This window comes from Manduca sexta, chromosome 3 (assembly GCF_014839805.1).
Source record: "Manduca sexta isolate Smith_Timp_Sample1 chromosome 3, JHU_Msex_v1.0, whole genome shotgun sequence".
Taxonomy (NCBI): Eukaryota; Metazoa; Arthropoda; class Insecta; order Lepidoptera; family Sphingidae; genus Manduca; species Manduca sexta.
In genome coordinates, this window is record NC_051117.1 from 7,952,422 (window position 1) to 7,975,907 (window position 23,486).

A 23,486-nucleotide genomic window follows, 5' to 3' on the forward strand; every position below is an offset into this window, starting at 1 on the left:
ACGCGTAAATTAAAAAAAAAACAATAATGTAACTTTTGTAGCAAAAATGTAACATTTCAGGAAACGAAACGTAACTTACGACTCAAGGGCCCGGGCAACACTGCTCTCTCCCACAATGTCATTGATATAATTCTGTTTGCGCTCTATTTAGACGAAAAAATTTTCATTTAGTATCATGTGTAGGACTGCAAATAGGTGTTTGAAAGTGTTTATTCGAATTTAGTCTTATTCATGACATTTTATTTATAAAAATGGCTTATAGGAAATGTGAAATATGTGGTTTGAGATCGGAGCGTAAAGATGGCATGAAACGTTATTTTATGGCTAGATTTCCTCTAGATGAACTTCGGTAAGTTGGAATTTCTTTATTTAACAGATCTTTGTTTTGACTTTCATTCATAAATCTTATTTGTTTTCTCTAAATAAGTTGTTGAAAGTATTGAATCAGGGAAACAGTGTTGGGAAACAGAATATTTACAATGTCGATATTTTTACTTTCAGGTGTAAAGAATGGGTAAAAGTAGCAGGAAATGAGGATCTAGCTTATTTGCCCATTCAAAAACTTCATCAGTTAAAATTCGTTTGTGGAAAGCATTTTATAAATAGTGATTTTAAGAAAAAAGGAACACAGCTGAAGAAAACAGCTGTACCATCAATAAGGCTTACTTCTAAGCCACTTACAGACTCCATTCTGGCAGAATTTCCCTGTCACCTTTTCAAAGAACAGCAAGCCTCACAAGAAGGTTAGCAGTTTAATAATTAGAATGTCTTAATATTTTTTTATACTTTTATTATGTCGACTAGTAATATGATTTGAGTTAAGGTTGTGATGTGGTTCAATTGTTGGCAGAAGAAAAAACTAATGTAACCAAATACTTAAATTGACTCTTTGTCGATGATTGATGATTAAAATAATAAACTACATAAATTGAAAGCATAGTTAGAACACATCTGTTAAATAATTCAGATCAGGCAGGCTTTTTGAAATTGCTTTATTTTAAAAAAGCCTCTGTTTTATAGCTGCTATTGTTCCAGATTTATTCAGTTATATTTTTACGATTTATCTCTATGCACGGAGGTGACGTGCACCTACTAGCACCCCCCTTCGGGCACTCCTGAAAAGTATACACAGGCAGATGTTTAATATGAAATATAATAAAAATTTGATTAATTAATATCATGTACCTTGCAATTGGATGTCACTCATAGATATCTTGCATTTTTTATTATTTTTTAAACTGATTATTTTTTAAAGCCCCTGAAGTTAGTGAAAAAAAAAACGAATGACATTAAATATCAGTAATTAAATTATATATTTATTTGGTATGAATATTTATAATAAATAGAATTAAGAATAATAGACATTTTAGAATATCATACTCATTTGATTTTGAATGATTATAACTCCAATAGGGAATATGCATGCAATTTAAATTCACTTAATTTTTTTATCCATGATACTTTAAAGTCCTGACATTATACCTAAACCATTATTTTCTTATTAAATTTGTGAAACGCATCACAATTGGTCGAATCGAAACGTGATGTCACAGGGCGTTATGGGATTTATAGTCAGACTTTGCTAGTCATGTTTGAGAGAAATAATGTTTTTCTTTATATTCCTGTAGTGTTTTCCAATACCTAGTGTAATTTTGATACATAGTGATATTAGGAATTATCAATAACAATGGCGGAAAGTGGTTTAGTTAAAGCATGATCAGACAATCCACCAAAATCAGGATTCAGATGCTTTTATGACAGGATATTTAACATCAAATCCAAATTTGATCATCTCGTGTATATACGGTTTCTATAGACCAGCATAATTGTGTCTACTATCAAGGGATAATCATCTCTCGCCATTCGAAACTCTCTTGGACCGCACTCCACTTACCATCAGGTGCTTTGGGGTCACTGAGCTGTGCCTATATAAATAATAATAACAAATCTGTTGCTACACAGTGTGGTAATGTTGCCAGCGTTATAGGCACTTTGCACAAGGTATGGTCCCGAGCGGCCTCTTTGATTAGTTCTAAATGTTTACCCAAAATTATATTAAAAAAAATTACAAAATTGTAATAACTAACTTAATAATAATAATAATAATATCAGCCCTGTATTATATACTTGCCCACTGCTGAGCACGGGTCTCCTCTACTACTGAGAGGGATTAGGCTATAGTCCACCACGCTGGCCTAGTGCGGATCGGTAGACTTCACACACCCTCGAAAGGAAAGTCGAGGAGGACTATCAGGAGGACCAGGGGGTCTAGACAAAAACCCTTTTCTGTTAGCGTTCACGCCTACGGAAAGTTCAAAATGTATGAAAATGACATATGCTGAAGAGAAGTCACGTGACTGCTGTAAAAATTGGTAGACAAAAATTTTCAATTCGGCATTCGGAAAGAAACGTTAACGTTAGCGTGACTAATAAACAGTCCATAGAGAACTGAAACATACAAATGGTAGACAAATGTCATTTTTGACAACTGAAACTGCTATTTAGCGTCACCATGGAGTTAATATGTACTGGAGAGCTTACTACGTTTGACATTAATACTGAAAAGATATTTTATGCCTATATAGTCCATTGAAATGTTACATTTTTTAGGCCTTACCTTGCGTTTTTTAGAGGACGCAGTTTTATTTTTTTGAAGTGTAGGGGGGGTCAGTCTAAAGCTAAAACCAAGTTTGTGGGGTCGCCACCCTTGTCCCACGGCCGCCATCTTGAAAATAGGGGTTAAAATGGTTTTTACGATGTATCTCTTAAACTATTTATCTGACAAAAAATGTATAAACACTTTTGTTGCAAATTAAATTCTCTACAACTTTGGTTTAGTAACTTTTGTCGTAGAACTATAAATAAAAAGTTATAAGCGAAAATGTTAAAAATTCAATGTTAAGCAATGTCCATTGCAACGTCATCAGAACGTGTGTTTATAAGGTTCATAATACTCTTTTTGTACTCATTAATACCCAAATACCCAAGGGACAATTAGGGAACAAAAGAACATCTGCCTGCTATTATTATTATTATTTCTAACCTCTCTTATTGTAAGAATAGCTGATAATATTGTGTTGAAGTTGTCGTTCAACTTATATCTTTTAGTTGTGCTACATATTTCTGTACGTGCGAATGTATTTTATTCTGTTTTTAATTCTGCAGACGATTTCGAATGATTTTAGACACGATTTTAACTTTAGTGAAAACTACTTTTTTTTATTAGCATTTTGACTTTTAAAAGACTTTTAAAAGTCAAAATGCTAATGAAAACTTACTTAGGACAACTTCAACACAATATTATCAGCTATTCTTACAATAAGAGAGGTTAGAAATAATAATAATAATAGCAGGCAGATGTTCTTTTGTTCCCTAATGGTCCCTTGGGTATTTGGGTATTAATGAGTACAAAAAAAAGTATTATGAACCTTATAAACACACGTTCTGATGACGTTGCAATGGACATTGCTTAACATTGAATTTCTTAACATTTTCGCTTATAACTTTTTTATTTATAGTTTTACGACAAAAGTTACTAAACCAAAGTTGTAGAGAATTTAATTTGCAACAAAAATGTTTATACATTTTTTTTGTCAGATAAATAGTTTAAGAGATACATCGTAAAAACCATTTCAACCCCTATTTTCAAGATGGCGGCCGTGGGACAAGGGTGGCGACCCCACAAACTTGGTTTTAGCTTTAGACTGACCCCCCCTACACTTCAAAAAAATAAAATTGCGTCCTCTAAAAAACGCAACCCCAAATGTAACTTTTCAATGGACTAATAATGTAAAGTTCATTTTGCATTAGCAATAGATGTAAGGCAAAAACGGTCTCGAAAGAGAATCACTTTTTGGTAGCCGTGTCCCTCTCGCACATGTTGCCAACGTTCATTACCTTCTAAATTAATAATATTAATGGCAGTATTAGTACATAAATAAAAAATCTATATTAGACTACAGTAATAAAAAATAAAATAAAATAATATTGTCTGCTTAAATCCTTAGATCCTATACTTTATTATGTTACAAATTTAATAAATGGAATTATTATAGCAGTCGTATAGTAGAAGTTATTGTAGTTTACGTTTCGGCAACACCGTGAACTGAAAAAATGAATGAATTCTATTGAACAAAATGGCGTTTGTTTACATTTGTGGTTTGATGATAAAGAAGGATTGAATAACTTTTAAGCTAGCTTTTTTTATATCGTAGAAGTTACTGCGTAATTATGGTGAATACTTGTGTTGTAAGAGGATGTAAGCAAGAATCCTATCCAGGTTGTGGAAAATCCTTTCATAGGTAAGTTTTATTGATAAATTGTGAATAGTGTAACCATATTTTTTATATAGTGGGATAAGATTATCCTATTATCTTTGTTTATATAATGTTTGATATGAGACGTAAAGGGTAAAAAAATTAAAATTTTGCAATGTCTTTATAAGAATCGTCACGTGATGTATTTATTACACTAAAATATGTCAGCTCAATGATTTTTTTGTACTTAACAGCAAACTGTCACTTCACCTTATCGGCCCATTCATGCTATAGACAAATATATAGCATTGCTATGCCATCTAAAGATGCAAATGCAGTAAACACCATATTTATTAATAAATTAACATTTGCTGTCTGAATTAATTTCTCACAAAGTGTAAAAAACCATGCATCATTACTAGTTATTATATTATAGTCTAATTTGCGCGTTCTTTTTTCAGGATTCCAGTTAATAAAGAGTGGAGAGAGAGCCTTGTGGGTTGATGCCATGAACCTTGACACTAATGTGACAAAAACTGCATGTGTTTGTAGCTTACATTTTACTGATGATGCGTATTTAACAGTAGCTAAGAATAAGTTAAAGCCACAAGCAGTTCCTTCAGTATTGCCTAAGGTAGTATTTTGTGTTAACATACATATATTGTAAACCAAAACTTTGATATATTATAAATCTAATATGTTGCGAATGCACAAGTTACTGTCCTGTACATCATACAATTTAGCTCAAGGGATGTCTCATGTTTCTATGCATTTTATATTATGAATCTTAAGTTAATCTTAGTCAAATTCATATAACCGAATGCTTATAATTTTGTTATATCCATTTGTCAAACCTTATAATATCATAATTTGTACAACCTTCTCAAGAAAATAGTACGTAATATTTTTCCATATCTAAAGTTTATTATGTTACAGATAGTTCCAGAAAGCAAAAAATTTACAGTTCAAAAGTTGAAAGGAGGATCTTTTGTACATACTTCATATTCTAGTCATATCACAGTAGTAGGGACTTCTTATGAACGAAGAGGACCTTCTAGTAAACGGGATGATGTAGAAATTTCTGGTGAACCGCCCAATAAAAAAAAAAGAAGAATCAAGCAATAAATATTATATATTGGTTACCCATTGTGTTTTATTTCCTACAATGTTGGTTACAGATTTAGAAATCTTTAAATCTCAAATTTTATCGCATTTATAACTAAAACGGTAAGTGTAATCTATACAACAATAAATAATTTTGTCCTATATTTTAATGTCTCATTGTCACCATATTAGACAAGGACACAGCTACCAAGAAGTATTCTCTTTCGAGACCGTTTTTCCGGCATCAGTCAGCTCTCCAGGTGTACGTAGTACATATTAACTCCATGAGCGTCACCGATTCACGTTTTATTTATCAATAGTTGTAGACTTCACGCTACGGTATTCATCAAGTGGAAAATTAGTGAAATATTTTTTTTTACATCGTTATGCATAGTTTAAAACTATTGTGGGCCGCTAATAACGAAATATCATTGTCAGAGACGAACAAGAATATATCGCTGCGAAATGAAGAAAATTGTAATTTAGGAAGAATTGGAATTTAACAATCGTTTTCGATTAAGTAAAGAATGTTTTCGTCTGATTGAAGACGTCTATGTGATGATCTTCCATACATAATAATAATAAAAAGAACGTTCTCAATTGAAAAAGTATTATAATACCTGTGCATAAATGATTTATAACAAGCACTACAAAACAACAACAAAAAAATACCATTTCCACCTACAGAGTGTAACAATTTTATTATGCTTATATTTTCAATTTATTTGTTATTATTTTATTATTTATATTTAGGTATACAACAATATTCATAAAAGTACAGCTTTAAACCACAAAACCACATTTTGCATAGCTTGCATATAGGTACTCGAGATTCCAAATCTGGCAATCTCGCGCCGAAATTAATGCAAACTACAAAGATGGATGATTGCATTTGACAATCTCTCACGCTCAGAACAATGACAAGCATAGAAGTAACACTATGACATTTGAGTGTACTCTGTCTTAGACAGCAAGAAATTTAATTGTGTTGCGATGCCTTCTGATACCTTATCGATATCGATAGATGCTTTGTCTATCGGCTATAAATTCACAGACCTGCTACAATAAACACTTTTCAGTCAGTCAACTACAAACCGTTGCAAATTGCTATTTTAGATAAAGGCTAAAAAAAGATATCAAAATCCTGTTTTGGTATTCAAGTACCAAAAGAAGTCTGGGTATATAAAAGCACTCGTTATGAAGCTGTTAAATTACAATAAACTATAGAACTACCGGCTTTATTCGAGCTAAATTTTTGTTTAATTTTCATTTGCTATTTACAGCAGTTTCCATGCCTTCCGAAACGACATTCAAACAAAAATGGTCAAGCATTTAGATTATTAAATTAAGAAAATGTTAGAAATTTCGGAAGGAATGGAAACCGCTGTAAGTAACAAACAAGAAATCGGCCGGAATTTCGTTTAGGAGGAAGCCAGTACGCCTTCTGTTCTTTTCTGACTTTCTTAGGGATTAAAAGATACCCAAGAGGTGTGATTTGACAGAAGCTACTAAAATGGGACAGTAAAATTAAAACACAGCGGTATCATTCATGTCACATATGTTTGATAACTTATTTCAATGTTAATAAAACTTTGTCGAAATGCTTAGAGCAAACACGGTGCTGTTTTTTCCAATGCCAATTGGGACGAGCTATGGCAACGTTCCATTTTTGCCTTATAGCATTATCTGTGGGAAATCTGCAATGAAACACATTGTATGAGACACACTATAAAAATCAGATAGTTTCCTCAACCCCCAGCCTTCGCGCACGGTTTCCAAGTGGCTTTTACCACTACACCACCGTATATTGAAAGTAAAAGGCAATTTATGCAAAATAGTAAACTACAATATGTTATCGACAGAATATGCAGCACAACACTATTGAACACGACTACGTAAAATGGGAAAAATGAAAAATACTTAATAATTACTGTATCGAATGGCCAACAGCAGATTATAATATGACTACAGCATAATAAAGATTAATTAATAATACTTTTTGCACTTATGTACAGGGTTTAAGCAAATAAATTAGGGTTTTTGTTTACTCACCGATGGAAGCCGATGATTTCAGTTTCATTTTCTTTACGAGAAAAATGAGAATTACACCTCACAATAACGCAGGCCATTGCTTTTTTGTAGGGCTATATTATACTTAAACAGCACTGTGTATTTATTCAAATTAACAACAAAAATATTACAAAACATGTAGCCACTTTTGAAAAGCACGCGCTGAAGTATAACGTAACTAAATTGTGTGGGCGCGTTTGTGACATTGTTTTGAGGTTGGCAAGTTGGAACATTTGACATTTTATTTGCTTTTTAATTCGGCATCGTAAAGATGACCAAAGGTAACCATTTCATAATTTTAAAGTGTACGCAAGCCCACCTTAGCAACATAATATTTGTCTCGTTCTTTTCAACGGTTTTGGCCTATTTGAAAAAAAAGGATAAGTATATGAGGGTAATTTAGATTCCTTCTATGCTTGTTCTTGTTCTGAGAATAATTATGCTCCAGCATTGGATCGTGAGACATTTCTTGTGACGTACCTGAAAATTATACGTATGAAATTAAATCTATACAAGGTAATTTTTGGCATAATAATAATTTAAAAATAAAGGTGTGTAAAATTTTAATTTGTACTTCTTGACTCAAAAGTCTCAAGTCAATCAAGAATATACTTTTAATACGCCTACATTACGCTACGACACATTTATAATATTTATCAACAGAAATGTCAAATAATTCATTAAATTAAGAGTCACCAATAACTCTTAATTTAGTAGTAGTTTCTCAATATTAAGTTGTTTCTGCCCACCCCTTTTGGATATAAAAGGCGTGAATGCGCACGTGTAAAACTTTAAATTAAATATTAGTTATTAAATTACTAACTATAGTATAGGTCTACAAGAATTAAAAAATAATATTACGTATAATATTTTATAGATAGTCTTTATAATATTAGTCAGCCGAATATCATTCTTCATTCCGTCATACATCCAAAGACATTAATTGTAAATATGCCCTCTAAGTGTTATGTGGTGAACAATAATGTGTGCCTTGGATTTGAAATCAAGACCTATGACTTGAAGTCTATAGATATACTCATATGTGGTAATTTTTTAAGGTAAATAAAAGTGTGGCTCTTGCTTGTGACTTACTGGATGCAGGCTGTAGGATGTTTAATATGCCAGGTGTATTCAAGGAACTCTTCTCCATTGACTTTTGATGAATATTATCTGAAATACAAAATGACGAAATTGATTCCTCCAAAGTTAATACATAATTAATGATGAATTTTAAAAGAATCCTATGTGTATTCCCAGTCTTTACCACTATTGCCGTAACTGTCACAAACAGACATGTCTCTTAGCCATGAAAGCAAAACAGATAAGGTAGATGGATACAATTACTTTCGCATTTATAATATTAATATTGAAGTCAATAGATATGGTACTTTATATTTAGATAATACGTAGGCAAATTCTATTGTATTAGTAGTACTACTATGTATTTATTATGACATGAAAATTATTGTCTTTAACTAGTACTATGTGATTCAACTAAGAATAAAAAAAAAATACTGTCCATAAATCAACTCGCAAACAATAATCACATAAGCATTTCATAAATGCTAATATCATAATATATTCTTACTCTGATATTTTTTTACTTTAATAGGTAATTGAATGAAGAAAATTAATTTGAAATGCCACCAATAATATAATCCAGGCAGAGTACAGAGCTTGTGATAGTTTTAATTAAATATTCTAAAAAAATTAAATAAATGAACATACCTGATGATGACTGATAACTGTCAGATACTTGAGGCTGATTGTAAGTCTTTGGGATAGACATGAAGCTTGTTGAGACACTTGGTTGATTGGTAGTTTGTACAAAATGTTCTAAAAATCAAAATTTATATATTATTACAAAATAAACATTAAAAATCCAGCCACAGCTTATTTTAATGTCTATCCTAATATTATAAAGGAGAATAGTGATGTTGTTTGATTGTTTGTTCAAACATGCTAATATCTGGAAATGCCTCTTTATGGCAATAAACTATTACTTAAGCATTAGGATTTTAAATAGTATTTAACAATATCAATCTACATACCACGCAAAAAAAGTGATGGAACTGCTAGTGCATTCAAGCGGTTATTGCGATTCCGATCCTTTTCAGTGAAATGTCTGTCACAAATTCTCATCTTCTTGTAATCAAAATTACATTCATCTTGACCGCAGACAACACATACCCAAGCTTTGAACTGCTCAGGAAACTTATCAGGATTTGGAAATACATGTAGTACGCCCCCTGGAAAAAGTAATTAGTCAATACTACAAATTATATTTCATAGAATTAGATTATCACTTGTATTGTTACAATGGTGAAGGAAAATATCAAAAGAAAACCTGTACACTAATGAAGGCATTAAAATGTTCTTGATGGTGTGCGCAGTCAATAAATCTGTACTAGACCTAAACCTTTCTCATTTTGAATGGTGGCCAGAGTTACTAAAATGGCACTGACCAGACCGTAATAGGCTGTTTCTGAATTTTAAAAGGTTTCCAATAGCCTGTTTTTTGAATAATGATCCCGTCTGGGCTAGTAGGACTGTCCTGTTTAATCCAAAAAGTACTGTTTTTGTTCATTGTTCACTTATGCTGAAACTTTGATCGGTTATCCAGCAGGGGAATGAAGGATACCTACATTTCTTAAAAAAAAATATTAAAGCTATAGATGTACTTACTAGTGGGTGTACATCCTAAACCACAACGTCTCGGCATTGTAATGGTAAATTACACACAGAAGATCTAAAACTAAAAGCGTCCTTTTCGCAAAACACAACACCAAATAAAAAATAGTTCTCGCATAAAAAACTCTACAGGAAGAAGGGAGGAGGACTTTAGTCTACTCAACTCAACCGCACTTTCTGGAGCTTTATCAAACGCGAGAAACCACAATTATCACACAAAACGGAAGAAAACTTCAAACACGCGTAAACGCCGAAAGTTTTAAATTTCAATTTTTTTTTTTTATAATTCGTCCTTAGAGGACAGGCTATAGTCTTACGACCATACTGCCTAGTCTTACGTATTTTTAAATTTCAAATTGAATTTGACTTGAATATAAACATCTCCCGAAATATTGCCATGCCTAAATAATTTTAAAAGAATAAAAAAAATTAAATGTTGTCGAAATTAATTAGGAATGTTTATATAAATATGTTATTCATATAAATAAAATGTTTTACGATTTATGACGTAGTTCTTATTAAAATTAAAGTTATATTGAAAGTTTCTTGATATAGGAGTAAGCGCCATCTATGAAATTTTTAAGCACTAGTTGCTAGTAAGTTTACGCGGATCATGTAAGCGATGGTGTTATTGTCTCAGGGAAAAAGTGGACACCTATATAATGTATGACAGTGTCCCCCCCTGGAGTATGTTAATCATATATATTATAATTCTCTTGATAATAACTTGTTAATAATAACTTGAGTTTTCTGCCGGAAATGTTAAGTTGAGCCTGCTCCGCCGTTTCATGTGTATTTTTCAGTAATTCGTGTCGTGTGTGTTTACGAGATAGTGACTTTTATTACTCCGAGATTTGACTCAAATTGTGTTCACATATTTTGTATATTATATTTTTTATTTTGTGTGCTACGATGGAGAGAAAAACTAACTTATATAAAAAATGTGAGGTTTGTGGCATACGAAGGTACCCAAAATCAAACATATTTATGGCTCACTTTCCACTTGATCCACACCGGTAAGAAAAAAATTATAAAATTCAAAACATTACGTAAAAGTGATGTGTATTTATTTCAAATTTACAAACTGATGTAGTCGTTGAAGAGAGACTTTAAGAATTTAAGATCTGTTTTTTAATTAACATGTATTTTTACTAGTGTAGACATCGGCGCCTTAATTAAATTTGAATGCATTTTTCAGAAACTATGTCTGTTTTGATTTTTAGATGTCGACTTTGGGTTCAATCTATTGGTGTCGAGGATCTAGCATACCTACCTATAGCAAAACTACATCAACTGAAATATGTTTGTGGTTCGCACTTCCATCCATATTTTTTTAATAAAAAAGGCAATCGTTTGATACAATCTGCCATACCAACATTAAATTTGCTGAATCCACCTCTTACAAATGAAATTATGGAAAATTTTCCTATATGTATGAAGAAAAATCTAGTTCCAAAAGCAGGTAAGCAAACAAGCTTGAATGAACATGTCAGTATTTTATAAAGATTTCATTTAATTTCATAATTACAAGTTAGTTATTACAATTTTGTAATTTTTTTTAGTATAATTTTGGGTAAACATTTAAAACTATTGTCTGATCATGCTTTAACTAAACCACTTTCCGCCATTGATAATTCCTAATATCACTATGTATCAAAATTACACTAGGTATTGGAAAACACTACAGGAATATAAAGAAAAACATTTTTTCTCTCAAACATGACTAGCAAAGTCTGACTATAAATCCCATAACGCCCTGTGACATCATGTTACGGTTCGACCAATTGTGATGCGTTTCACAAATTTAATAAGAAAATAATGGTTTAGGTATAATGTCAGGACTTTAAAGTATCATGGATAAAAAAATTAAGTAAATTTAAATTACATGCATATTTCCTATTGGAGTTATAATCATTCAAAATCAAATGAGTATGATATTCTAAAATGTCTATTATCCCTAATTCTATTTATTATAAATATCCATACCAAATAAATATATAATTTAATTACTGATATTTAATGTCATTCGTTTTTTTTTCACAAACTTCAGGGGCTTGTAAGGAGCATAGTTCAAAAAATAATAAAAAATGCAAGATATCTAAGAGTGACATCCAATTGCAAGGTACATGATATTAATTAATCAAATTTTTATTATATTTCATATTAAACATTTGCCTGTGTATACTTTTCAGGAGTGTTCGAAGGGGGGTGCTAGTAGGTGCACGTCACCTCCGTGCATAGAGATAAATCGTAAAAATATAACTGAATAAATCTGGAACAATAGCAGCTATAAAACAGAGGCTTTTTTAAAATAAAGCAATTTCAAAAAGCCTGCCTGATCTGAATTATTTAACAGATGTGTTCTAACTATGCTTTAAATTTTTGTAGTTTATTATTTTAATTAACAATAGATTATTTTTTTTATAGATCTTCTTAAGAAGTGCACTGATACAATCAGGGCGAAATATAATTTAGGCCCAGCCACTGGTTCGTGTGATAAGGGAAATGTTCAAGGTATGTAAAACTGTTTGATGGAGATTTTCTATAATCATTTAAAAAATTCTGTTGAATACATTTAACACTGAATATCATAGACAGATAGTGATCGACCATAGGTGTAACTTGCATGTGGGTAAATTTAAGATTTAAAAAAAAATATATTAAGAGTTTATTGTTTTGATGTTAATAAGTTTGTCAATAAGTAAACATTCATAGCTATAAAGTGATATAAAAAGTCTGCTGTACATATCTAAATAAATACAATTCATTATTTATTTGTAATAAGGTACAGTATCTGATATGTGTTTTCCTAATAGGTGTACATAGCATTCATAACTGGCAACATACTTAATTGAAAACTAAATCGTAATCGTATATTTTATTTGTTCTACCAAAGGTTACGTATTTGCTTTAAACTTATTACTTAAATTCTAATCTAGATCTAAGCATCTATTTTCCAAACATTTATATGCTACGAAAGCAGATGTCGGCGAACTCTATCCTAATTACTTAAGACCAATGTACCTATTTACCCGATATCATGAATAAAAAAATTGAATTTGAATTTAAATTATGGAATCTCTGAGTAACGATTCTATATAAAAAAATACGAACATCGCGCATTTATACCCGAAGGGGTGTGCAGAGGCGCAATCACCCAATTTTCGCCAAGTGTGTACTGTCCCATGATGTGATAGGGTGCGAGCCTATCGCCACATCGGGCACAAATTCCATACTCCGGGCTGATCTTAAGCAGGAAAACCCAAATATCAGTTAGCCCGACCGGGAGTCGAACCTAGAAACTGAGACCGCTGCCGCGCGCATGCAGTACACTTACACTACCGAGCCAGTCTATATAAATATAAAAAATATTTTGTCTATATAACTACTATATTGCAAATATGCAACCAACAAAATAAAGAATAAAATACATATTGACCACAATGTAGCATATTGGAGCAGTATTGCAAGTCATATTAAGCAAATTTTCACACGCACACCATTACGTTCGGGACTAAGCACCAGTTTGTTTGCGTTTTATTCCTTTGTTATTTCGTCTATTTGTTTGTGTGTGTATTTTTTATTAATATTTTTTTGATTTTTATTGTTATTTTTCCTTTGTTATTTTTTGGAAATTGTTTGTATTCACGGTGTTGTGCGAATAAATGATTTTGTATTGTATTGTAAATGACCACAAAATATGAAAAAAATCTTGTTATTAAAAATTTATTGCTATTCACTGGGCACAATGCCCGATATCACGCTGATACTGATATAGCATTAGTTTTCCTGACCCAAGCATTAGAAAAACCAAAGGTCACACCCAAAATAGGTTTTTTATTGCCTATAATAATAATAATAAAGCCTTTATTTATTCCTTTTTTTATGTATGAATGTTTTTTTTATATGTATTTTAAGGACCTCCCTGAAGAGTAAAGGCCTCCTCCATGTTTCTCCACATATTTCTGTCCTTTGCCTTTTGTAACCAATTTTTTCCTGCAACTTTTAGAATTTCATCGAGCCATTTCTCCACAGGTCTACCTTTGTTTCTCTTTCCCACTGGCCCTTTCCAAGTGGTTATCTTTTTTGCCCATCTCTACGCGCAATATGGCCAGCCCATTTCCACTTTAGGGTTTTGCAATGTTGTAAAGCATCAATAACTTTTGTTCTTTTCCTAATATCAATATTTCTTCTTTTATGTTTTAATTTTAAATTTAGAATACTTCGTTCCATGGCTCTTTGCGTTGTTAGAATTTTATTACTTGTTTTTTTATTAAATATCCACGTTTGGGAGGCGTAGGAGAGTGATGGTAATATATACGAGTCTAATACCTTTTTCTTTAATTTTAATGAAATATTTGATTTCAGAATCTCTTTGAAACTCCAGAATTTATTCCAGGCTATGTTTATACGACGCATGAGTTCGTCTTGTGATCTCGATTTTTTAAAAGACATTTGTTTGCCTAGATACAAATACTCTTCAACATATTCTAGTGGGGTGTTATTAATGTGTATAGGAGTTTTTTTGCTATTTGTCATAGTTTTTGTTTTTGTAATATTTAATTGCAAACCGATCTCATTACTGGTTGCATTTATTTCGTTTATCATCGTTTCTAATTGTGTTGCACTTTCGGCAAAGAGTACAATGTCATCTGCGAACCTGAGATTACTTAAGTATTGACCGTTAATGTTTATACCCCTGTTTTTCCATTTTAGCGTTTTCATGATATTTTGTAGAACGGTAATAAAAATTCTAGGTGATAGGGGGTCTCCTTGGCGGACGCCTCTACCTATATTTATTTCAGAGCCTGTTTTGTCTAGTACTACTCTACTAACGCTTTTTCGGTATATATCTTGTATGAGTTCTATAGTTTCTGATGGTACCTCACATTCCTCCAAGGCTCTCCACATGCTTGTATGGGATATGGAATCAAATGCCTTTGCGTAGTCGATAAACGCTAGGTAGAGTGGACGTTTCATTTCTTCATATTTTTCTATCACTAACTCTAATGAGTGGATGTGGTCTATAGTTGAATAGCTTTTTCTAAAGCCCGCCTGTTCTACTGGTTGGTGTTCTTCAGTATATTTCGCAAGGCGTTCTTCAAGGCAAGAGGCTAATAGTTTATAGAGAGTTGGTTGTAAGCTGATCGGTCGATAATTACTTATATCAGTGGGATTTCCTTTTTTATACAGCAGGACTATGTCTGACTTTGCCCATTCAGTAGGAATTTTTCTGTCGTCTAGTATTTTGTTAAATAAGGTGGTTAGAATGGGTACTAATAAGGGTTTTCCTGTTAAAATTACCTCGTTTGGTATACCATCAGGACCGCTGCTTTTTTCTTTTCTTAAAAAAAATATTTTAGTCCAAATTTCATGATGTGAGAATCTTTCTAAGGCGGTCTGTGGTACCAATGAAACTGGAATGTGTTAGTTTGTAGTTTCTCGTTTATTTTACAGTACCAAGAAATAAATCTGTTGGACAAAGCAATAAGGAAGGTAATCTCTGCAATAAGCCAGCTGTTGCAGAACTGAGCAGTAATGAAACTGTTCACACAGAAGTTGGTAATGAAGCGAATTTCACACAGGCCAGCCCTAAGGACAGTGTACTTTCGAATGCCGATAGTGTTATGTGTGATGGACTAGCGGGTGAAGGTATTGTTTTTTTAATCTCACCATAATGTGAACAGTCATAATTCAGATGATTTTCCTTGAGGTTTAAAATGATTGCTGTAATTACCGAATAATACACAATTAAAGATACACCTAATACTGTTTTCTCAATTGCAGTTTAGTAAGTTTGACAGCCAATTTATTCAGCTCTAGTCTAGTGAACGTTATGCGACATCACATATTCTAATAGCTATTTAATAAACAGCTAATTTGCAGATGTAAGCTTGTATTCTGATGGACAGCTGTACTCCTGGCAGGAACCCGGTGAAATTTTGCAAACAGAAGCAGGTAGTTTATATACCAATTATTATAAATATCAGTTATATCTTAGTGGGGCGTGGAAAAGTGTTTTAGGTGGGTACTTGTTGTGCAAGGAACCGGGTAAAAGCAAAAAAAATATAATACCAACCAAAAATCTGTGGTGGCCCTCTTCAGCGCATCAGGGACGACTGTGGGTTTCCTCCAGCGGAAGTGTTTAACTGCCATTTTCAATAAACTATCCTAATCGCTTTTTCGATCTATCACAAAAATAGACCAATTAGAACAGTTTTTTTTACATACCTACAACTGAGTTATTTTGATTGGTTCATTTTCGGAATCGGATTGAAGATTGAGATTGCGATCGATTATTGAAAACGGCTGTAAGTTGTCCGCAGCCGCGCCTGCGCGGTGCCGCCTAGTTAGTAGATACCTATTAAAAATTAGTCACCGACTCCTAAAGTGATAACCAGTTAATTTTTTTGTTTTTAATGGATTTTGAAGGCGGTAAAATTTTTTGTTGTAATTTTTTATTATTGGCATTTATTTAGTTCGAAAAATACACTTTTTTATGTTACATTTACGGGTCAATTAACTTATTGTAATGATTTATTTTCAATAAGATAAGTATGTGGTTTCTTTTAGTAACACAATGTCAAAATGATCATGTATTTTAATATATAGTAGGACCTTTTCTCCGGATAACTATTTTACGCAGGTCACGGCCAATATCTTGTAATAAATAATTTAACACGCCTAGTGATTTTTTTTTATTGCTGTTGATTTGATTGACGAGACGAGTTTCCCGTTCGCCTGTTGGTTAGCGATATGATCGCCTATAAATAGAGACACCATCCATCCTTTTGGTATTCCACTTCGCTCGTCATTTGAGACATGAGATATTATAATCGTGGTATAATATATAACATTAAAAATGTCGCGCACATACGTGTTATATTTAATCTTGCAACGCCAATGCGTCGGAACACGCCCAGCGTCTTGTATTAATCGCTACAGGGATGTACTGCGTGTACATAACGCGTGTAAAAATGGGCGCAACAATGGTGCAGAAATACACATGCGGTGTTTTTGTGCAACTTAAGCAATTTATAAACTTGTAGCTCGTGTTTTATATACTAGACGTTTGTCGTCGCACTGTCGGCCGTGTTGGTTAGCCTTAACACGATTGCGGAATATAAGGCTGGCACGTAACGACCCGTAAGGTTGTTTTTTGTATCGTAGACTCGTCATCAAGTATTTACGCGCATTAATTTTCGTATTTGTAAAAACCAACATATTATTTTAAAATTGTTTTTTGGTTACAGATGAAATGAACTCGATCGCGGACGATTTATCCGTGTATTGTGACAACGGAAAATCGACAACGTTGCACAGAGACATTGAATGTGAAGGTGAGTGACTGGAACTTAGTATCTTAATTTGCAGGTTTTGTCTCAATTTTGTTTTCACCAAGAGTGTTACCTACATTGACACTAGACAAACTTGCTTAAGCCGGACTCATAGCTGAATGCGGTGGCTGGCGTCATCGTATGAATTTTGAACTTACATAATTACTTTTGGCAATGCCTATTAGCGCGCCATTGTCGATCCTGATATACAAGAGTAGCAGTGGTACCTGTGAGATTGGGATAGATTCCGATACGATGGTAGATACGAACGAACTGCGTTCTAAGTAATATCGTGCCATAGTCAAGGAATCGCACCAATTAATAAACGCTCCAAGAAGTAACTTAGTTCTGACCTAATTTAATAATTATTTTTCTTAGATAATTCAATGGTATACGAAGAGTTCCGGTGTAATGCGTGCAACGGTGCAATAATCGGGTAAGTTTAGCGTCGTGTGGCATACAAAGTGGTGTATCGTATAATGCAACGACTTGGTCTTGTGCGTGTGTGTGTCGTATAGTGTGCGGTGAGTGAGTAGGTTAGTGTGTGTGCAGTGCAGCGACTTGGACCTGTGCGTGTGAGTGTGTCGTGTAGTGTGCGGTGAGTGAGTAAGTTAGTGTGTGTGTGCAGGTTCCGCTACACGTGTGTGCAGTGCAGCGACTTGGACCTGTGCGTGTGAGTGTGTCGTGTAGTGTGCGGTGAGTGAGTAGGTTAGTGTGTGTGCAGGTTCCGCTACACGTGCGTGCAGTGCAGCGACTTGGACTTGTGCGTGTGAGTGTGTCGTGTAGTGTGCGGTGAGTGAGTAAGTTAGTGTGTGTATGCAGGTTCCGCTACACGTGCGTGCAGTGCAGCGACTTGGACTTGTGCGTGTGAGTGTGTCGTGTAGTGTGCAGTGAGTGAGTAGGTTAGTGTGTGTGCAGGTTCCGCTACACGTGCGTGCAGTGCAGCGACTTGGACCTGTGCGGCGCGTGCGAGGCCGCCAGAGCGCACCACCAACACTACGTGCTACGAATACCCGCGCCTAAGCCGATAGTGAGTAAAAACGTATTATTATTCTTCACTTAGGCATTTAAAACACGACAGCTTTCCATGAAATTGGGGAAAGATAAGTGGAGAACCAGATATTTTAAAAATAGGAGACTGTTATTATGATAACGTAGGACGCTTGCGTCGCGGTCCTGGCTGGTGAGGATTAGATAGCTCGTGACTCCTAGCTTAACTGAACTATTACTAGCTTTTCTTTGGCCCCTTTGTTAGTTACGCCTCTGCCTATCGGGCGACTAAGCGGTTTTGTTGTTTCTAGCTCTACAAAGTTGTAATCTAGTGATAAAAACCTGAAGGGATGGAGAATTTCAGCCCTGAAACTGGTGGCGTGATGGCCAAGATCGTACCACTATGTATGTAGGTATAGATACTCTTACACTGCAGCGGTTCACTATTGCGTGTGAGTATCAGCTCCGATTTTCTTGGGCCAACTACGACTTTTTGCTAATCTGAATTGGGCTTGCATTGTGCTAACAGAGCGCGATGGCTAATGATGATGAGTACTCGAAGAAGTAACGGTGTTCTTATAATGTAACAACTCGTACTTAATAGGATGTTAATAATATTCCGAATATTACAAAATGTAACAGGCCGAGGTCCAGCTAGTCCTGGCCACGATACGGCGGCATCTCATGAAGAAAATGGATCCTATCACTCAACACGATCAGGATTTGGACGATGTCGTTAGGCAAGTTAACTTCCTGATTCCCTAAAATTAAAACATACGAACATTATATTACTAATAGGATCATATTTGTCTTGGTATTTTCGCGCAATAATTTGGTCTAAATATTCACAGACCACACAAATTTTGTCAATCTACTACAACTATTCCACAAAGTAACCTGTGTAAACTTATTTTCAGTATTAAATCTGAGGTAAAATCGGAAAAGGAAGATCATAATGATGATCTGGAAGATGATGAAGAATCGAATAAAAAACATCGCGTAGATATTGCATTAGGTGATTCCGACGTGCCTACCTCGTCAGAAGATCCTGAACTAGTAAGTATTGTGTAAATAAAATTATTTATTATGTTACAAGCTTCATAGTAAGGCAATTGTTGAATTTGAGGATTCTTGATTGATTATCTATTCATTAATTATACTCGATCCTTAGGTGAAGTTATTAATCTTTGAAATTTTGTTCCAAGGATGTTGAAGAATGCAGTCAAAATATCGGCGTTAAGGAAAAAACAGAAAATAAACATCGCATCAAGCAGTATAAACGCAAGACGAACGACACAGAGCCTCCTTCTAACAAGAAAACAATAAAAAAGCGGGTGGACATTACTGACTCTAAGGATGTCCAACCATTGGGTACAGTTTTCATCTCAGTTTACTTGATTTTGGGTTCAGTATCAGCCCTTCAAAATCAGTCATCATCTTTCTTTAAAATCAGTAAAATGTCTCTTTTTCTATTACAGTAAAGAAAATACGTTTACTATTTTCGCCAAATAAGGAATTAGAAATAGAAGTTGAAGATATGCAGTTACATGGAAAAGATGTAGACTCGCAACGTCAAATTAAAATTGCAGGTGCATTGGCAAAAGTAAAAGTTGCAGGCGTCTTGCCAAAGATAAAAGTTGTAGGCGACATGCCAAAAATTAAAGTTGCCGACGTTTTACCAAGAACAAGAATTGCGGGCGATTTAGCAAGAATTAAAGATACTGGCGACTTGTCAAGAACCAAAGTTATAAGTGAATTAGCAAAACGCAAAGGGGACGTTTTGCCATTAAAAATAACTGCAGCCGACTTGCGAAAATTAGAAGATGCCGGCAATTATTTCAGAACCAAAGTTTTAGATCACTTGCCAAAAAACAAATTTCCCGATGAATTGACAAAAATAAAAGTTGCACCGAACTTGCAAACGATAAATGAAGCCAACGCAAAAACAATTACCAGTGTACCAGACGTTCCGTCTAAAGTTTCTGAAGCCCCAAATGTACGAACCAATGTTATTGACGTCAAGCCAAAACTAATTTTTATACGTAGAAAGCGTCAAATCATAATGGCAAACGCACAAACACGAAGCAAAGTTTCCGATCTTCAGTCAGGGAACAAAGTTGAATGCCTCACACCACGAACCAAAGTTGTGGTTACGCCACCGTCGGCCAGATTTGCGGTCACGCAACCAAAAACAAATGAAGCGACCATGTCGCGAGAAATTACAGTTGCAGACGGACCGTCACAAATGGAAGCTTCAGACGAAAAACATGAGTTCATATTACCAGACGTAAAGTTCGACAAATCTGAATGTTCTGTCAGGCTACAGAGATTGTCACCAGAAATCTTCGGAAAAGCTTTATCAAAACGTAAGATTTGTCGTTTTAAAACTTGAGGATTACATAATTCTTTGCCAAATCTATTTTCAATACGTGTACCGCAGCCAATATACCTGTGGTGTGTTTCAGCGCGCAAAGTTTGTGCGGCACCACATACCAGACATCATTATAAAAACACATATAGTGTGGGTATACACGCCTAGTGTGTCATAATGAGCGCTAACTTTGCGTAAGCAATGCGCTTACTACAGTTGTATGGGATGTAGTAATAATTGTTGGGGTTTCCTATGCGATTGCGGGACAAGACATATGTGGTGTACTGTACTGACACTGTCTGATTTTTTTTAATATTCTTGTTTAGCGTTGAAGACGACGTGGGATGCAAACAAACGAAGCTGACAAGATACTAACCCAGCAGGCAAAGTCGAGACGTCCGCGACATGCTTTGTCAGGTGAGTGTCTACACAGTGTAGCTTCACCACATTGCAACAGCATTCATATAAGTGTGCGGTGAATATAAAATTGTTGACTGTATTGGTAATTGAAGTTCCACCCTGGGTCCAGCAAATTCGAGGCTGGCGTAGCATGTCATATGCCCCTAAAATTTCGCTCTCATCTCCGCATTCCCACACTTTTCGTTCACATCGTCCCTCACGAAATTAATAGTTTCTTCGGTCTTCTCCTCCCGTACAATTATCAACACAGTGCAGAATTCTTAACCAAATATGTTCTTAGTTAAATAGTCATAGTATAAAAAAGTCCGTGTCAACATGCTCAACTAAAATAAATAATGCATGATAAGTTTAAGTCGTAGACTGTGGCTTACGCAACAGTTGTGTTTTATTGAGCGCAACGCGCGTGTGGGTGGCGCACAACTCGTGCGTATCTGTCTACGGCTGTCTCAATGGCGTTGCGCCGCCATAACGACAGTGCACGAAAACACACTCTGCGTGTGGACCCCGTGTTCTCCGACGCTGTCCGTCGTAGTGTGTGTGCACTCGTGCTGCTCACACACACCGTAAGCTATTAGTAGTAGGGCGGGTTTTCGTGGATGAAATTACCTATAATCGGCATTGGCCACTAATTAATCTCCAGTGCAGTGTTTTTGTCTTCATGCGTGTAATGGATAGCGTCCACCAGGACGGATGCCAGGTCAAATCGCAACGAAAAAACCCGCCTCCTAATTTCTATATATTTTATATAGAACTGAATTTATTAAAACCGCATCGCACGTGGCAGATTCGGAGAGCGACCCCATCCTGGCCCGTCTCAATGTACGCGTAAGCTAATTCCCCGTTTTGTTGGTGTGCAGTGTCGGCGCAGACGCAGGCTCCGAGCGGCAACTTGTGGGACAGTGGCGATGAAGACAGCAGATGACACGCGCACGATGTGTTACAGCTGGGATGAATTTTAATGGTAGTGATCGTGCATTAGTTGGGACATATACAATGTAATAAAAAAACCCTCAGGTGAAGAGACAATTTAAATAAATAAATATTATTATTATTTAAAATTTGTTTTACTTCCATAATGGGGCTATGATAATGAAAACCTTAAGGTACTTTTGGACTGCATCTATATATTTATATATTAAATGATTTCGGTGCTCAAAATTAGTAAAATCGTGTGTTCATCGCTGTCGTTGCCGTGAACCGCGACTTTCGCAGAATAAAAATGTGACGACAAACACTATCTGTTAGTTGCGACCAATCTGTATGTATAAAGTTGTGAAAACAGCAGTTATTTTTTTCGCGATTTGCGCTACTTTTTTCCTTTGTTACAAAATTTTATAATCAATGTATGTATCGAATTTGTTCAGTATATTCACTCGTTTAGACACAAAGAAAAATAATTAAAAAATAGCTGAAAATAACGTTTTTCTTCATGTAACTTTTTTTAATGTCTTTAAAACCATTCAGATACAAATAGTACAGCCAAAGAAATTTTATTAAGTTAAAGTTTATACATAATAAATAGGTCGGGGAAAGCCTTTTCACATATGGTATAAATAAACTTTAAATAAAATCTCTTTCATCAAAATAACGCTAGATCACACACATCTTTAGCCACTCAGCAAAAAATAACTGTTTGGTTGCAGGTGTTAATGCACCTACCATATAGCCCTGACCTTGAACCTTCAGATTTCCACCTGTTTTAGTCTCTTCAGAATTATGTAAGCAGTGTCAGGTTAACATCAAGAGAGGACTGCCAAAACTACTTATCACGTTCTTTTTATTAGAAATCCCAATTTTTTTACAATTATCGGATCATAGCACTTCCTAAAAGATGGCATAAAGTTACCGAACAAATTTACTCGTATATACTGTAATTAGATGTAAATAAACTTTGAGAAGAGAAATCTTTATACAGGTGTCCCCAATGACGTTTTACAAAGAGACGCGTCATACACTAACAAAATTGCACATAAAGACAGCGCAGTATTTACTATAGTCACAGCCCAAGCGGCTCGCATTGATACGCGCCGAGTGAGCCCGAGTATGTCCGAATGGACCCGAGCGTCGACCGCCGCGTCGCCATGTCGGTCGAATAAAATGCCTTTATTAGTTAAAAAATAAGTTAAATAGTGTATACTTATTACTAATGTATGAAATGAAACGTTTTTTTCATTCACAGTTGGAGTATAATTTGTACATCGTCTAAAAACACAGGAAGGCATTTTATTTATAAAAATACAAAAGTTA

The 23,486-nt window shown here is 34.5% G+C and overlaps 2 protein-coding genes and 1 long non-coding RNA gene across 8 annotated transcripts in view; 2 read left to right on the forward strand and 1 right to left on the reverse strand.

The window, feature by feature from the left end:
• The window catches only part of LOC115449214, a 32,876-nt gene extending 22,441 nt beyond the window's left edge, over nucleotides 1-10,435 (reverse strand). The window contains exons 1-4 of one of the 2 annotated variants that reach the window (XM_037440120.1): nucleotides 10,116-10,435; nucleotides 9,482-9,679; nucleotides 9,159-9,266; nucleotides 8,523-8,600 (exon numbers count right to left, since the gene is read on the reverse strand). In XM_037440120.1, coding sequence (XP_037296017.1) covers nucleotides 8,523-8,600; nucleotides 9,159-9,266; nucleotides 9,482-9,679; nucleotides 10,116-10,152 — 421 coding nt within the window. In that variant the 5' untranslated portion in view covers nucleotides 10,153-10,435. The remainder of the gene's footprint in view (nucleotides 1-8,522; nucleotides 8,601-9,158; nucleotides 9,267-9,481; nucleotides 9,680-10,115) is intronic. The other variant, XM_037440104.1, reaches the window with a different exon arrangement.
• On the forward strand, nucleotides 53-22,290 carry LOC115449212. Of its 5 annotated transcripts, none has more exons than XM_037440049.1 (15): nucleotides 10,774-11,137; nucleotides 11,345-11,583; nucleotides 12,172-12,243; nucleotides 12,549-12,635; nucleotides 15,579-15,773; nucleotides 16,008-16,079; nucleotides 17,375-17,461; nucleotides 17,837-17,894; nucleotides 18,377-18,488; nucleotides 19,091-19,188; nucleotides 19,366-19,504; nucleotides 19,654-19,819; nucleotides 19,927-20,814; nucleotides 21,146-21,236; nucleotides 22,097-22,290. In XM_037440049.1, exons 1-14 carry the CDS (start codon nucleotides 11,034-11,036, stop codon nucleotides 21,181-21,183), a joined length of 2,355 nt encoding a protein of 784 aa, XP_037295946.1. In that variant the 5' UTR covers nucleotides 10,774-11,033; the 3' UTR covers nucleotides 21,184-21,236; nucleotides 22,097-22,290. The 5 variants fall into 5 exon arrangements, with proteins under 5 accessions (XP_030032806.2, XP_037295946.1, XP_030032807.2 ...); XM_030176947.2 differs by having other exon boundaries at nucleotides 10,774-11,064; XM_030176946.2 differs by lacking the exons at nucleotides 10,774-11,137; nucleotides 11,345-11,583; nucleotides 12,172-12,243 and adding exons at nucleotides 53-349; nucleotides 502-743.
• Nucleotides 3,772-5,398, forward strand: LOC119189708. The gene is made up of 3 exons (XR_005112563.1): nucleotides 3,772-4,301; nucleotides 4,718-4,890; nucleotides 5,193-5,398. It is a non-coding gene; the product is annotated as an uncharacterized LOC119189708 (long non-coding RNA).
• Nucleotides 22,291-23,486: the final 1,196 nt, after the last annotated feature.